This window comes from Lentinus tigrinus (genome assembly GCF_003813185.1).
Source record: "Lentinus tigrinus ALCF2SS1-7 unplaced genomic scaffold L226scaffold_1, whole genome shotgun sequence".
Taxonomy (NCBI): domain Eukaryota; kingdom Fungi; phylum Basidiomycota; class Agaricomycetes; order Polyporales; family Polyporaceae; genus Lentinus; species Lentinus tigrinus.
This window is the reverse complement of record NW_027137910.1, coordinates 15110-30664: the sequence shown is the minus strand read 5'-3', so window position 1 is coordinate 30664 and position 15555 is coordinate 15110. Positions and strand designations below refer to the sequence as shown.

The 15555-nt window shown below is 55.7% G+C and overlaps 7 protein-coding genes across 7 annotated transcripts; 4 read left to right on the top strand and 3 right to left on the bottom strand.

Moving 5' to 3' along the window:
• Positions 1-583: 583 nt before the first annotated feature.
• Positions 584-1974, top strand: L226DRAFT_564208 (uncharacterized protein; the record flags this gene model as incomplete). Its single annotated transcript, XM_067683622.1, has 6 exons — positions 584-728; positions 797-877; positions 934-1037; positions 1091-1201; positions 1267-1641; positions 1735-1974. 6 exons carry the CDS (start codon positions 584-586, stop codon positions 1972-1974), a joined length of 1056 nt encoding a protein of 351 aa, XP_067542088.1.
• Positions 1975-3190: 1216 nt separating this feature from the next.
• L226DRAFT_527790 (phosphoglycerate mutase-like protein) lies at positions 3191-5650 on the bottom strand. Its single transcript, XM_067679183.1, has 7 exons — positions 4893-5650; positions 4794-4846; positions 4353-4744; positions 4229-4299; positions 3957-4174; positions 3771-3896; positions 3191-3709 (listed from the first exon to the last, which is right to left on the bottom strand). The coding sequence occupies exons 1-7, from the start codon at positions 5612-5614 to the stop codon at positions 3450-3452; spliced, it is 1842 nt and encodes a 613-aa protein (XP_067542087.1). The 5' UTR covers positions 5615-5650; the 3' UTR covers positions 3191-3449.
• Positions 5651-5811: 161 nt separating this feature from the next.
• L226DRAFT_527789 (glutamyl-tRNA synthetase) lies at positions 5812-8322 on the top strand. The gene is made up of 13 exons (XM_067679182.1): positions 5812-6037; positions 6090-6162; positions 6214-6251; positions 6298-6345; positions 6400-6570; positions 6625-6804; positions 6857-7006; positions 7055-7216; positions 7273-7433; positions 7488-7536; positions 7593-7710; positions 7762-7919; positions 7979-8322. The coding sequence occupies exons 1-13, from the start codon at positions 5900-5902 to the stop codon at positions 8057-8059; spliced, it is 1527 nt and encodes a 508-aa protein (XP_067542086.1). The 5' UTR covers positions 5812-5899; the 3' UTR covers positions 8060-8322.
• Positions 8203-8800, bottom strand: L226DRAFT_548792 (uncharacterized protein). Its single transcript, XM_067682630.1, has 3 exons — positions 8582-8800; positions 8469-8525; positions 8203-8416 (listed from the first exon to the last, which is right to left on the bottom strand). The coding sequence occupies exons 1-3, from the start codon at positions 8778-8780 to the stop codon at positions 8301-8303; spliced, it is 372 nt and encodes a 123-aa protein (XP_067542085.1). The 5' UTR covers positions 8781-8800; the 3' UTR covers positions 8203-8300.
• Positions 8801-8901: 101 nt separating this feature from the next.
• L226DRAFT_527787 (AAA-domain-containing protein) lies at positions 8902-11111 on the top strand. The gene is made up of 8 exons (XM_067679181.1): positions 8902-8942; positions 8990-9101; positions 9152-9317; positions 9421-9750; positions 10134-10364; positions 10421-10552; positions 10607-10893; positions 10954-11111. Exons 1-8 carry the CDS (start codon positions 8925-8927, stop codon positions 10968-10970), a joined length of 1293 nt encoding a protein of 430 aa, XP_067542084.1. The 5' UTR covers positions 8902-8924; the 3' UTR covers positions 10971-11111.
• Positions 11112-11443: 332 nt separating this feature from the next.
• Positions 11444-13676, bottom strand: L226DRAFT_474690 (Protoporphyrinogen oxidase). The gene is made up of 4 exons (XM_067676630.1): positions 13323-13676; positions 12768-12966; positions 12271-12710; positions 11444-12211 (listed from the first exon to the last, which is right to left on the bottom strand). Exons 1-4 carry the CDS (start codon positions 13572-13574, stop codon positions 11525-11527), a joined length of 1578 nt encoding a protein of 525 aa, XP_067542083.1. The 5' UTR covers positions 13575-13676; the 3' UTR covers positions 11444-11524.
• Positions 13677-14131: 455 nt separating this feature from the next.
• L226DRAFT_541250 (uncharacterized protein) lies at positions 14132-15118 on the top strand (the record flags this gene model as incomplete). Its single annotated transcript, XM_067682042.1, has 4 exons — positions 14132-14161; positions 14222-14528; positions 14568-14683; positions 14747-15118. 4 exons carry the CDS (start codon positions 14132-14134, stop codon positions 15116-15118), a joined length of 825 nt encoding a protein of 274 aa, XP_067542082.1.
• Positions 15119-15555: the final 437 nt, after the last annotated feature.

The window sequence follows — 15555 nt, the reverse complement described above, 5'->3', positions numbered from 1 at the left end:
TAACGCTGCAGTAGAGTACAATGTGCTGGAATTGTCGGAGATGGTGGGGAGAGAAGGTACATTACGCTGGCACAAGCCGCGACAATTCGAGTATAGTCCTAGGCACGCTCCTGCAGTCCAGCGCGAGAGGCCAGCCAGTTCGGTAATTCTTGTTCTCTTCCCTGGAGACGTCTCGCAACAGCGACGCGGCCTTGTCAGTCAATCAAGAGCATCGATGCACAAGGAGGCACGCAGTGCAATACCTGCGGAGTAGGATGCCGCGGCCAACGCGAACATCATGGGGAGAGGGGAGAGATGCAAGGACCACGGTCTCAGTGCGCGCGCCGGGATGGACGGAAGTGGTAGCGTGACGGTGTCACGCGTCACTCAGTCGCCCGCCCACATCGTCGCCGTCGTCCAGTGGTGCTCGCCATCAGCAGACTCGACGTCGACCCCGACGGGCTCCCCCTCCCCCACGCCCTCCTCACGCACCCGCATCCTCCTCTGCTTTCCGTTTATACGCATATTCTAGCATCCCCGACCTCATAAGGCTCTCCAACGCTCTCTTGACTAGTCTCTCCTTCTCCCTCCGCCCGAGTCTGCGATGGGAATCCAGTTTGGCTCCTTCGACTCGATCTGCCAGACCGCCGCCCTTGTCGTCTGCCCCCTTATTGGCTCAAGCCAGGGCATCGAGCCCTCGTGCTACAGCAGGAATGTCGAGATCTCGGGCACACTCATCTTCCAGCCATGTACGTTGTAGGCTTGCCTCTCCGAGCCCCGTCGGTTCTTTCTCTTTCTGACATTACGACTTGGCCAGCAACATGTTTCGTGCACATAGTCGCAATATTGATGACGGGCATTATGATCTTCCATATCCGGAGCAAGTACACGGCTGTTGGTGCGTGGTGTTGGTGCTCGAGTGTTCGCTCGGATGGCTAAGACGGACATGTCCAGGTCGCAAGGAGATCCTCATGTTCTTCTACCTCTACGCCCTTATAGAGCTCCTTGCTATCTTCCTTGACTCCGGCATCATCCCAACCGCGAACGTCAGCTATCCAGTGCGTACTTCCTCCTCTGGTTGTCCATTCTTCGTTCCCGACACCCTTCGCAGTGGTTCGCAGCAATATACACAGGCCTTGTCGCAGGCATATACACCTGCCTCCTCATCAACGGTTTCGTAGGCTTCCAGTTCGCTGAAGACGGCACGCCACTATCGCTCTGGGTGAGTGTTCATCCTCCGGTTTCGTATGCGACCTTGTGTCCAACCACACGCCCGCATGTATCCAGCTCCTCCGCATATCGACACTCGTCGTGTTCGGTGTGTCGTTCTTCGTCGCCATCGCCACGTTCAAGAACATCGCCAGTTTCAACTATGCGAAGCCCATCGGCCTCTGGATCATCTACATCCTCTGGCCGCTCGTCTGCACCGTCGTCTACGTCATCTCCCAGCTCGTCCTCGTCTTCCGCACGCTCGAGGACCGCTGGCCGATCGGCGACATCGTGTTCGGCACCGCGTTCTTCACGGTCGCGCAGGTCATCCTCTTTGCGTTCTCGGTCACCATCTGCGACGCCATCAAGCACTACATCGACGGCCTCTTCTTCTTCTCGCTCTGCATGCTCCTCAGCGTCATGATGGTCTACAAGTACTGGGACAGCATCACGGTGCGTGCTCTCGCTGGCGTCTTCGCGTCCCGGCGTGCTGACTCGCTCTCTCTCTCTCTGTGCGTGCGTGTGTTTGTGCGTTTGTTTTTGCAGCGCGAGGACCTCGAGTTCTCGGTCGGCTCCAAGGCGACGGTGTGGGAGGTCAAGGACCCGCTCCTCGCAGGCGGCGCGGACATGGGCGACGAGGACTCGGCGAGCAACTACACGAGCAACTACACGCACGCCGGGCCCCCCGCGAGCCTCGTCGGCGGCGTCAGCGGGAAGCAGATGTACCAGAACGGCGCGGGCGGCGGGCCTGGCCGGGGATACCCGCCTCCGATGGATCGGTTCTGAGCTTTGCGCATGCGGCGTGGCGTGGCGTGGCGTGGTGGGTGATGCCATCGTCCATGGATTGGCTGAGAGGCGGGAGGCGGGAGGCGGGAGATGGTGTGGCGTGCGTCGTGCGAGAGGCGGAGATGGACGATTGGAATCTGGTATGCACCTAGTGTGGATACGGACATGCGTGACGACTTTTTCCTTAATACCGTACAGCTGTAGCAGATTATACGCATTCATCTTCTTCCTACTATTGCAGTTGTCGCCAGGAGATGGGCATTGACTCAGCAAAAGGTCAAGATGCGCATGTTCCAGGCTACAGTGGACGACATTTATTTTGTACTTGTGCTAACTCATGGCAGGTGGAGGCAATGATCTCCTCTCGCAAGAGCGTTCAGTTCAACCTACACAACAAATACTCCAGTGGAACCGACACTGAAATGGCTAAAACACATCGAAGGAACCAACGACCTCACTCCAAAAGACATATCAATGACGAGTAAATGGATCGACCGAGTACGATATACAAACAAGAAGCTACATACAAAGTCGCCACCACACAGCCCATCCGAACGACCAAGTCCCAAAACCACGACGAAGAACAACTGCAGAGAGAGCAGGAGAGGGGGGTTTTCCAAAAATTGCTGGAGGCCGAAGCCAACAGACGTGTTCGGATGTGTAATTTGCAATCAGCAAAAGACTGTGCCTCGGTAAAGACCTCACTGGCGACAGTACGTGCCCGAGCACAAGAATGGGGAAACACAAGCGCGAGGGCCGCGGCTTATATACGGGGCAGTTGAGGGCAGGCTGATGGGGTTGTGTTGCCGTTCAGGGCAGGGTGATGTGTTTGGGGTAGGCTGTGTTAGAGGCAGCGCTTGTCAGCGTGAGTCAGCGGTGGCTGTGTTTGTTTTCTCTCGTCCATGACTGCATGTCGGGGCAGTGGCTAGTCAACTTGCAGTCCGCTCGCCGACGTATACCTCGAGTACCGCTGGTTAGAGATGTACTGTCGAGATATGACTGTGTCGTGACACATGTCAGTATGTGGCTGCCCAGTGACAGGGCTGAAGTCGAACGTTGAGAATGCATCGTCCCAGAAGTGGCACGTAAGTATATCGATCCTGTTCAATCTCAATTTCAGTCCCGCGTTCCCATATTAATTCAGAGCGCGCTGTTGAGTCTTGACCCGGGCACGACAGCTAAGGTGAGAATGCAGGATACGCTGCTACGGTTAGCAAGCGTCATAACATGTACGGACATACACGGGCACACGCTGAGACTGCCCAATTGGCTACGTTGTGGATCGCCACGACGAGCAGCATGGCATGCAGTGCTTCCGGGCGGACGTGCATACATACTAACTGGCGCGCGGTAGAGTAAGACGTGCAACGACATTCAAGATAATGTAAGATCTATGTCGACAGCGATGCGAAGACAGGAATCCGTCCAAAAAAACCAACCAGACACCCTAGCAATACACCAATCCTCTACGCTCTCTAGCTGAAGATCTCACCCGGCGCAGGCGGGTCACCCGTCGTGGTGTTCCACGCGGTGCCAGCGGGGACGCTCCAGTCACCATGGCACGCCCAGTGCCAGTCCGTCTTGGCGATGATCTCGCGTTGCGCGTCGACGAACGTCGAGAGCGGACATTTGCCGTCCTTGTCCTCGGGGCAGCCGCGGATACCGGTCAGGGGCACAACGCCGTCGTTGATGATGATCCGTATTTGTGGCTCAGGGGCGGAGGAGCAGGATAGCACTATGCGGGAGAGTTGTGATTAGATGACACAGTGGCCGAAGGCGAGACGGGTGGGACGTACATTGGAACTGGACATTGGTCGCGAAGGGCGCGAGATGAGAGGACTTGAATGCGCGGTGCTCGGGCATGTGGTCCGCGGGGAGAGGGCCGTCCTCGGCGAAGTTGGTCAGGTTCAACGCGGTAATGACTGCAGCGAGGGATGGGTCAATAAGTAGTGCTACATATATGTGCAGTGAAGACGACTGACCATTGAGAACGACGACCTCGTGCGTAGCGTCAACGTAGAGGCTGTGGCCGAGCGGGAACGTCGCGGGGTTGTCATTCAGAGTGGCATTCGTGGACGAGTTGTGCACGGGGATGGGCGTGTGCGTGAGACGTGCAACCAGCTCTTGGACGTAGCCGATACCCTGGACTCGGCCAAGGGGCGAGCCGAAGGCGGAGCCATACCAGAAGTATAGGTCCATTCTGTGACATTCTGCGTCAGGGAGTCAGGTCGGAGAGTGGTGTAAGGGTACGTACGCATAGTTGAAGCCCCGCCACTCTTCCTCATTGAAGAGCTCACAGAACTTGGAGTAGCCGATGGCAACGGTCTGCACAGCAGCTGTCAGGATGCACGAACGTGTCTTGGAGGCGCGCAACATACCTCGTAGGCGCACATCTGCTGCAGAGTGTACACGTCCTCAGTCGTTAGCTCATAGCCTTGCATCTGTGGCCGAAGACGAGCGAGAGCGTCCTTCAGGTAGATCTCAGCCCACTCCTTGACATAGGCAACGCCACGGTCAGACTTGGAGCGATCGCTGGCGTTGGGGCACGTCTTGTATGGGGCGAGGGTGTTGTTGAAGCCATTCTCCTCGATGGTAATACTCTGTTGGTATTGGCCCTCGTATGGGAAGCCGAAGAAGCCGATGGCGAAGTTCAGGGCAGAGGCGAGCATACGGTCTTGGGACTCGGTACGGAAGACGGGGACGGTGTTGGACTCGGTGAAGTTCTTGAGGAGGAAACCGTACTTCATGCGCATAGACACACCGAGGTCGTCTGCGGAGAGTCAGATACTATATTCACGATGGGAAGACAAGACACGTACAAAGCTGCTGACGTCCGAAGGGAGTAAGGATCTCTTCGCCCAGCTTGTATGTCCTGTGAGGAGTTAGCTCAGGTTCCGAGTACCGGCGGATGAACGTACCAGTCATTCATGAACTCGAGATCACCAGAAGTATTCCATCCCGCAGCATTGTTGTGCAGACGACCGGAAAAGTTGGCTGGGCCACCGTAGGATGCCCACTCGGTAGGATAACGGGCGCCATGGCGGTGGAGGAGGTGAAGACCAGTTACGCGGCAGGTATCGGGTGCTTCGGGGCCGGAATCGACACCGAAGGAGCCGCGTTCGACACTGAACCAAGGTGAGAGATTTCCCCAATGCTTGAAAATGTCGAAGGAAGGCTTGGAGTCCATCGCAGACAGATTCTTCTCGAGAGATAGTGGAGAGAGAAGGTGCGGTGCGCCAGTGTGTAAAGGATAGGACGGGGCGGTGGCTACGAGAGCGGCCTCTGCGCCAGTAGGGGTAGGGCCGGCATAGCCGACGTCAGTTGGGAAGAGAGAAGGGAAGACGTTGGTCGGTGAGGCGGGCGGGAAGTTGTGGACCTCGGTCGAGCCTGCGTCGGGAGACGCGAGATCTCCATAGGCAGGAGACTGGTGATGCGAGCCAGTGAAGAGGGAAACGGAGTAGTGCGAGCAGAGGAAGAGCTCGAGGAGGACAGTGGAGAGGATGCCAGCGGTGTACGCGAGCAGGAGATGGCGGACGCGGAACGTGCGGTGCGAGGGGCGTGGTGGCAGGGTATCATCGCGGTCCTGGGAGAGGAGAGCCTGAGACTCGGGGTCAAAGGTTTCCTTGTATTGGGCCGACATCGTCGTCGTCGTCGACGGCCTGTCCGTCGTCGCTGTCGGGGTCGGGGTCGGGGTCGCTGTGGTCGTTGGTCAGGATCCGAGCCGCCCAATTATGTATGACTGCTGCCTCCGCGCGCTTGGACTCGGGGCGGGAGCTCGGTCCGGGCGCTGGCCCGCCCCAAGGAGCGCGCGCGGTAGACGCGTTCCAGACAGCGACGGCGACCACGGCAGCGACGTCCTGGCCGACACTTGGCCGACACATCAACATACGTTCACTTGGCTTGACACGTCTCTGAACGCGCTTCGATGGCCACTCTGCTCCGTTTTGCGCCCTCGCCCACCGGGGCTCTTCATCTGGGCGGTCTCCGGACAGCACTCTACAACTACCTCTACGCCAAGAAGACCGGTGGCAAATGGATCCTCAGGATAGAGGACACCGACCGCGTGCGTTCGCCTCGTTCTCGCGCCTTGCGCCTCTGTTAACGTCGGTTCGCAGACGCGCGCGGTCCCAGGTGCAGTAGAAGGCATTCGCGCTGCTCTTGAATGGTCAGGTCTCGAATATGACCATGGTGAGTATTCACCTACTCAAGCGTCCTCCTTTTCTCAACTCTCGTCTGCAGGTCCTGAGAAGTCTGGTCCCCATGCTCCATACTTCCAGGTATGTATAGCGCTCTTGTTATATTGCCCGTGCTCAACTGCTGCAGTCAGAACGGCTAGACCTCTACCATTCCTATGCAAACAAGCTTCTCGATGTATGTGCAGCACTGTCCCGTGCCGTTGATTCATGCCTCACAAAGTATACCTAGTCCGGCCACGCGTACCGCTGTTTCTGCTCCCCAGACAAGCTTGCAGCAACCCGTGAGAAGCTCGCCCGCACGGGCTCCAACTCTACTTATGACAAGACGTGCTTGCATCTCACCGAGGAAGAGGTCGCTCGTAAAGTCCGAGCAGGGGAGAAGTTTGTTGTCAGGCTCAACGTGAGTACAACTGCGCTAGTCTCCATTGTCGGTGAACCTAAGACTCGAGTGCAGGATGGACGACTGCCGGTCCGCCCTTCTGGATACGACCTTGTCTTCAAGAACCTCAAGGATGCCCATGCTTCCCTTCCTACTGACCCAGTGCTCCTCAAGTCTGACGCCTTTCCCACATATCATCTCGCTTCCGTTGTGGACGATCATGAGATGGGTATCACCCACGTCGTCCGCGGTGAGGTAAGTGTCGTTTATGACAACTGTCTGGCCTATTTCAAGCGTCGTTCTGCAGGAATGGCTACCATCGCTACCACTACACCTAGATTTGTATGCCGCACTGTCCCTCCCGCCCCCTCAATTCGCACATCTACCCATTCTTCTCAACCCGGATGGCACCAAAATGTCGAAGAGGAAGGGAGATGTTCGCGTCCTCGACTACGCGGTAGGTGCTGGTTTCATCCTAAGCAACACGGCACTAACTTTGTTATAGCAACGGGGCTGGGAACCCAAAGCAGTACTCAACTGGCTGGCCTTGGCCGGATGGGGTGTGCAACACGACGCATCAGGGACGTCAACACCTTCGTCGAGCAAGTCGTCGAAGCAACCACCTGACAGCACGGCTATTATGTCTATGGAGGAGCTTATCGAGAATGTGGGTCTCGCTGCACGTACGCGTACCTTACCTTTGCACTGACGCGTCCTTGACAGTTCGACTTCTCCGTGATCACCCACCGCCGCACGGTTCTCGACCCAGCGAAGCTGGAGTACATGAACAAGCATCACCTTATGCGGCGTATGTCCACCCCGGAAGGGCTCCAGACACTCGCTGAACGCACACTTCCCTTTGTGAAGGAGAAGTTCCCTAACAGGTGCGTCTGTTCCTTGTTCAAGGGCCTAGTACATCTCTGAATCTATGTCCGCAGTGATAGCATCTCCATACCATATCTTGAACGCGTGATCTCTGTACTGCAGGTACGGTGAACATGATCTAGTAGCGCGAGTTACTGCTCATCCCTGTCATGGTGTAGGGTCGAATTACGAAGCTCGGCGACGTCCCTACGCTTGCTCCATTCTTCTTCGTGAAGCCCGATTACAACTCTGCAGAGGCGAAGAAGATGTACCACTCCTTCTCGTCCGCTGACTATCGTACGCTCCTGGTGCTTTTAGCTCTTGCTCCGATGCTGATATCGTCTACAGAGAAAGTCGTCGAGAGCTTGACAGCACGGCTGTCGGATATGCAGGGAAGCTGGGATGCAGCGTCGTTGTCGGAGGTGCTCAATGACGAGAACGCGAAGATGGGCATGAAGCAGAAGGAGTACATGACTATTCTGAGACATAGGCTGACCGGCATGAAGGTGCGCTCTGTCATGCATAATCAGCAGTGACTGTGTTAAAAGCCTCGTGTGGCACACAGACTGGTCCTAGCGTCGCGGATACTCTGTACGCACTCGGTTCAGAACTGAGCCTTGCGCGGCTTCGGACTGGGGAGTGCTAGGCTGTCAATGGTCGGTAGCTTGAGTTGGGCGTTGGTTCATTGAGTATACCGACAAGCGGAAAGATGCAAGCATGGTGTCGTTTGTTGCCCCAGTGCGAGGTTCCCATATTCGCCGAGAGGGCAGTCAGTCATGAGCTTGGGGACGATCCTGCGCTATAGCTGACCAGCTGGCGTTGCTTCGTGCACTTGTGGACATCCAAGAATACATAGTAGGTACAGTGATCGCAATGGTACAAAGGCATCAAGTGGTCTTGGGCTCTGTCTGGCGGAGTTCCTCAACAGGCACGCGGACAAGGCGTTCGCCTGCGGTCCCCGCGGACGCTTCTTCATCGTCCATATGCTGCTCGCGCTGTGATACTGGAGCAAGATTTGTGAGATTGGAACATGCGAACGGGTAAGGCATGCGTACAGAAGAGGCTGAGGATACGGAACATGTTCGGCCACTGCTCGAGGACTTGTCCATGAACTGAGGTGCACGAAAATCTCAGACGCTCTTCGTTTCAAACGAAGTAGAATGCGTACCTATCCCTGCGTCGGCCATGACGTCGAAATCATCGCCCAGCTCGTCGATGCGCTTCAAGAACTGGGCGCTGGCTCGTTCAAGAGCAGCAACAGCCTCGAACTCCTTTTTCTTCTCGAGCAGCTTTGCGGCTGCGGCTGCATTGGCTACCGAGCCCGGGAGCTGAGACTGACGATTGGGTGCCACTGAAGCACGCATCATTGATGGTAAGTATGTTCAAGGCGGTTGTTGTCGATTGTTAGCCTGCGGCCTTTGATCCTAACAGCAACAAACACATCCGCACGGCGGGCGTTACTCGGCACGCCAAGCCCTGCGTAGCACTAGAGTCCTCCTCCGACCGCGACCATGTCCCATAACCTAGACGTGAGTGTCTACCCCAATATCGCGCAACAAGGCTAACAATTTCGCAGAGGGCAATCGAAATCGTGCAGGGCGCGATTGAGGCCGACAAGAAGCAAGACTACGATGAGGCATACAAGTTGTACTCCAATGCCCTCGACTACTTCATGCTCGCGCTCAAGTGTGCGTACGCTATCTCGCGACTGCTCCGCCGTACTCTGACTCTCGTTTAGATGAGAAGAACGAGCGATCGAAGAAGCTGATCAAGTCCAAGTTCAATGAGTACCTCGCGCGTGCCGAGGTCCTCAAGGAGCACATTCAGAGCAAGGAGGACAAGCGCGCCAAGAAGCTCATAGGCGCGAACGGGGCAAATAGCGGGACGGGGGGAGGTGGCAAGGGGTGAGTTCCACGTCGTGCGCACTCCTACACGCCTCCCGCAGACTCACATAGCCACTCCCCACTCCTACCCTTTGTCGGTCTGGTTCCCGCTTGGGTTGCGCAGCAAGGAGGATGACGACCATGACCCAGAAGTCAAGAAGCTGCGCGCCGGTCTCGCAAGCGCGATTATCTCCGAGAAGCCGAACGTAAAGTGGGAGGATGTCGCGGGTCTCGAGGCCGCGAAGGAGGCCCTCAAGGAGGCAGTGATCCTCCCGATCAAGTTCCCCCATCTCTTCACCGGCAAGCGCACACCATGGAGGGGCATCTTGCTCTATGGTCCACCGGGAACCGGCAAGTCTTACCTCGCGAAGGCGGTCGCGACGGAGGCCAAGGGGACGTTCTTCAGCGTCAGCTCCAGTGACTTGGTTAGCAAGTGGCAGGGTGATTCCGAACGGTGCGTGGTGTCTTGCTCGCGATTCCTTCAATCGGTCTTCGCACGCGTCGTTCTTCCCCGGCGTAGCTTTCTAGTCCTCTTAAGGAGGGCGGCCATGCTAAGTGAGGGCCGGGCGATGCGAGGGTCACAGTGGATGTCCGCTCTCTTCGCCATGTTCATCCGCGACTTGAAGGTCACCGTCACGGGCACTACGCTCTGTTACATTGGTTGCCAGAGCAGCGTACATCAACTTCTGCGTTTGCATGATATTGTCATCGCAGCAAGGTGGCTCCAGAAAGAAGTATCATGTGCCCCGTTAGTCGTGACATTACGAGAGCGACGACTCCGTTCTGCGCGATGGTAACGATAGTCTGACCGCATGCTCATAACTCTTGTGCACTCAGGCTTGTCAAACAACTCTTTGAGATGGCCCGCGAGAACAAGCCCGCAATCATCTTCATCGACGAGGTAGACTCGTTAGCAGGAACGCGAAACGAGTCCGAGTCGGAAGGGTCCCGACGTATCAAGACCGAATTCCTTGTACAGATGAACGGTGTCGGCCATGACGACACTGGCGTTCTCGTCCTTGGCGCGACGAATATACCATGGCAATTGGATAACGCCATCAAGCGACGGTGAGAGCGGTCGTCATGGTCAAAGGTTCGTTAGCTAAAGTTTCGGGGTTGGACAGGTTCGAGAAGAGAATATACATTCCACTACCTGGACCTGAGGCGCGACGGCGGATGTTCGAGTTACATGTCGGTGACACACCTTGCCAACTATCGCATCAGGACTACCGACTACTTGCGGACAAGACCGATGGGTACGTCCTAAGCAGCTTTGGTGCTTTCGCGCGCTGATCGTGCGTATGATTCAGCTACTCCGGATCGGATATCGCCATCGTCGTCCGCGACGCCCTGATGCAGCCTATACGGAAGGTGCTCACGGCGACGCACTTCAAATACCTATCAGACGAGAAGAAGTGGACGCCATGTTCACCTGGGGACCCGGAGGCGCAGGAGAAGTCGTGGACGGACATCGAGAGCGACGAGCTGCAGGAGCCGCCCTTGCGTCTCGCGGACTTCTTGAAGTCGCTGGAGAGCGTGCGACCGACGGTCACTGCGGAGGATATCAGGAAGCACGATCAGTGGACGCTAGAGTCTGGTCAGTCCGTTTCGCATCGTGGAGTCTGCTGACGCGGAGAATTGACGAGTTAACCGACAGGGAACGAGGGTTCATGAGCTTGAATATGATGTATCATCAATTGTTGTATTATTGCACATATCCATCGTTGGCTCTGGAATGGATTTTTCAACTGTTTGCGGAGATGGAGCGGTCGCGGGATCGCAATGATGAGGACTGGCACGACATAAGTTGGGGCTTTGATGATACTCTGTCATGCTGCTTTACCGCGAATCGTTGGTGCGATGTGCGTGCGAGCTCCTGCACGCTATGCAAAGTATTCTGAGCAACGATAAGTATGCGTAGTCGCCGTGGTCATACCTTCGATATGCACCAGCTTTCAGCGTGAGGCCTTGAGATGAACACGCGCCCGAACACAATGAGTATCATCGTCGGGTTCATCATACCCCGTAAAGCAGCCATACCACATCACCGAACCAAGGTGCTCGACGTGTAATATGATGGAACAAAACTGCAACGGCCTTCCACATCCAAGCATCCGACGTTTGCGGACATGGATATTGAGTACCGAACATGGTGATTCGCCTCTACTCACGGAGCTGCACATTGTTGCATGCATGTCATGTCATTGACAAAACAATTAGGACTATACTCAGAATGAGAGCTCATACGCGGCCCGTCGCCCGCTCTCCACGCAGTCCCCGATGCTCACGCCACCCACCCCTGCACCGATAACCGCGGCGTTGGGTCCCCATCGTTCCTTTACAGCCGCAGCGAGCTCCTTCATACGTGTCGTATGACCGACGGTTGGCGTAGGTATGCAGTCCTGGTGCTCGCGTATCTTCACCACGCAAGGTTCTGGGAGGGGTTCGCGCCGACCCAAGTGGGTCTGGAGCTCATTCAGGAGCGCAGGGAGGAACTCGGGCGAGGAGGGGGTTGGGGACGGTTTCCCGTAGGGGCCCCCAAGCATGATCGTGAGTTTGACGAACTTGCCCTGGGTGTTTCCATTTGCGGTCGGATAGTGGTCCTGTCCGGACAGTGCGGACGAGTCGAAGACTGTCCCAAGCATGCCGAGCGAGGATGCCGGATAGTCGTTGGAAGGGCGAGGGATGAGGTAGCCGAAGCCGTCGGGGTGTATGGGAGTGGAGGAGGGAGGGAATATGAGGTTTACTACGGTGACGGACGAAGACGGGTTTTCGAGGAGGTGTGGGAGCTGTGGCAGCGCGGTAATGTCGGCGTGAGACGAGGAGGAGTCTTCGAGTATGCGATGAAGTTGAGGAAGCGGTAAGGCGGCTAAGAGGTGCGTCGAGGTGATGCGTCTGCCAGACTTTGTCGTAACCTGAGATGGAGGAGCGGAAGTAAGCAGGAGCCATTCTTAATTGAAGTTGATGCACTAACTTCATAGTGGTCATTGTTCTTCCTCAGTGTTTGCGCGCCATCGCGCTGCAGAATATTGACGTTCGGCTGCTCTTGCAAGTGCGTTGCCATCGACTGCGTGAGTGTTTGCATTCCGTTGTGGAAAGAATACACGCTGACGCCCTTCATGAGGTCAACCACATCGCCGAGGTCGTACCCTTTCGCGACTGGTATCTCGCTGAGCTTCGACGACCGCATAGAGGAGAACGTCTCAGCAAAGGCGCCACGAACAACGCTACCGTTGCCATGCTGTTCTAACTGGCGCAAGGTTGGGAATGCCGCGCGCGTGCTCAGGATGCGAGAGTCGGTGGCATAAATTCCATGCACGAGAGCGCTGCCGAACGTCCGCGCGAACTCGGCACCAAAATGACGCGTGAGGAACGCGTCCACACTTTCATCCTCGGACGAGTCCATGTTGAGCACTGGGAGTTGAGCATACCGTCAGCCGGGCTTGATAATAGTGGCTTCGCAGATCTCACCTTTCCCGCTGGTTCGACGAACATCCCGCAAAACGGCAGGCACCAAAATTGTCGCCAAAGGAGACGCGAGCAATGAGATGAAGGAACTCGGGATGGTCGTGAGGCCATCAGAGCTAGGGAGACGTAGAAAGCGGTTTCGTGCGGCAGGTGCACTACGAGGAACGGTGAGGATGGAAGGTGCGAGGTCAAGCAGGTGTATCTAACGGCGACATGTCAACGATCGTATGAAAGGATGAATTAGAATGGGAAGCAAGTAGACATTCTCGAGCTCTCGACGACGCGCACTCGACTGCCTCTGACTACACGGTAGTACAAACCATACGTACGAGTCAACTGGATAAACTCTTCGCTGTCCATAGCGAACTCAAATAATGTGTTTATCATAAAGCCTCCCGAAACGTATACTTCACATTGCGCACCGTGACCTCACAGCGACCAGTATACTGGCTTGATACAAGCGCAGCCTCTCGAAGTATCGTGGTCGTATTGCGTACAGCGATAATCCCAGTCCGATGGCACAACCGTAGATATCACGCATCAGGAAGCTTTACTCACCAATTCCAATAATGCCTTCGAATTTGGTCGCAACGTCCTCGGACCACTCTCGAGCAGAACATCAGCTTCATGTCCTTTGGCATCCTTGACCTGTACGCGTTCCGAGAACACCCATCCTCCGAGTCTTGCGGAGCGCTCTATGAGATTTATGCAGACCGCAGAATGGGCGGGCAGGCGTCGTGAGAGGTGGAGAGCTGCAGAGAGACCAGTGATGCCACCTCCGAGGACGGTCACGGACTTGGGGGAGAGCATGTTGTGTCGCCCAGCTACAAAAAGCCTAAGAGGGAATATGTATCCCTGCGAGTGACACGAAGACTGGCAGGGGCAGAGAGGAAGAGCATCGTGGGCGTTGCTCGTCAAGAGCTACACACGCTACACCCTCTACCTGCTTCAGAGTAAGTTAGGCGCCAACAACTCACTCTCAGTAAGGGGCCCTGCCTCATAATACTACTACTTAACCACAACCCTTCGCGTTCGTTCTCCACTCTCTTCCCTCTGATGCTTGCCTTGCGTCGATCTCTATGTTCTGTATGCATCGTCTTCTTGTACCACCGATGAATAATGTAGTAGAGAGATGCAATTGCACGCACATGCGAATCGTATCTTGCCAGTGCTATTCACTTCTACGTGAGGAATGAGCCCTCAATGGACGATACGTACGTGGCGGTCATCGTTGAAGTCCCAGTAGTATTCTCATACTATCCACGCACAACTGGAAATGCGCTCGTCTATTCTCGCTTTGAAAACAGCTCTCATTGTCAACCTTCACCAGTTCACTCACCAGCTCAAACCCCTCTGCACCCATTGCCATGTCTATAATCGTCACAGACGAGCCTATGGTATGTGCTGTCGCGAATTGATCTACTGGTGTCGTGTGTCAATGGCTCACTCGACGCCAGCTCCCGGCATGGGCAGAGATCTCATCCTCCTCTGACGAAGAGCTGTATGAGAGATTCCAGTCCTCTCCTCATCAGTTCCCCTCTCCTTCGCTTCTTAACCCCATCGACGTCCGTCTTATCGCTTCCGATGCCGTCATGAGACTAGGCCCTCTACGGGACAGCGAAGTCTTCACTATGGGTTACGTTCGCGAAACATCGACCGTACCGGTTCCCGCTGTCCTACGGTATTTTGAAATGGGGGTGTTCAAGGCGCTGGTTATGCAATACATTCCGGGCAAGACTCTCGCAGACAGTTGGGCAGAACTCAGTATCTAGCGGAGATTCCTCGTCATCTGGGCAATTCGAGGGCATATCCGACAGCTGAGGCGCGTACGCGTCCCGGATACTTTGACGAAGACCACATTCCCTGGACCAATCGCCAGTGAACCGCAGATGTGCTACGGTCCAATGTTCTCTGAATACGTACGTCTCGTCTTGTTTCATCGCCGGCAGTGCCACGCTAACGCCAGTCCTTGACATGGACAGGGAGCAGGTCCCTTCGCGTCATACGACGAACTTACTGTGTGGTTCATGCACAAGCTAGATGTCAATCGTCGCATCAGGAACTTCCCTCCAGCACCCATGACCTTTGATTCTTCGCTACCCCTGGTGTTGACACACCTCGACCTCTTCCCGAGCAATATCATCCTCGGCGATGACGGCCAGGTGTGGCTGATCGATTGGGAGTTTGCAGGATTTTATCCTCAATGGTTTGAATATGCGAGCATGCGGGAAGGATGGGAAATCCTCGGACGATGGCAGAAGTCGATTGTTGGATTCATGGCTGGCTACTACGAGCGGCAATTGCAGTTCATCAGTTGCATTGGGTGGGCTTTAAACACAGGTGTTCTCTTGTAGCGTACTTATCTGGGACCGTTTAGCTATTGACTGAGGACTGCGCCAGGGCAAGCGGCCTTACTTCTAGCTGTACTATAAGTAGTAAATATGTAGTACTTTCCCCCGCCTCACAGCTTGGACGAGCGTCGTAGTCGATGAGCAAATCCTAAGCAAGGCCAAAACGTGTCTCGAACGCAAACGACGCGCCCTTCCAGGCTCCTCCCGCTCTGCCGGTCGATGAAGACGTGCGTGTATGCGTGTAACCGCAGACGAGGGTCCTCTCCGCGAACCGGACATGGGCATTCTGTCCCTTAGGCTCGAGCCTCTGCCTGGAGTACTCAACAGGAAACCAACCAGCTCCGATCGCAGGCGACGTCGGTAGGTGAGACGAACGCTCAGTCACTATCCAGGTACACACGGCTTGCCGTGAATCAGCACGAGATTCTCTCGTAATTAGT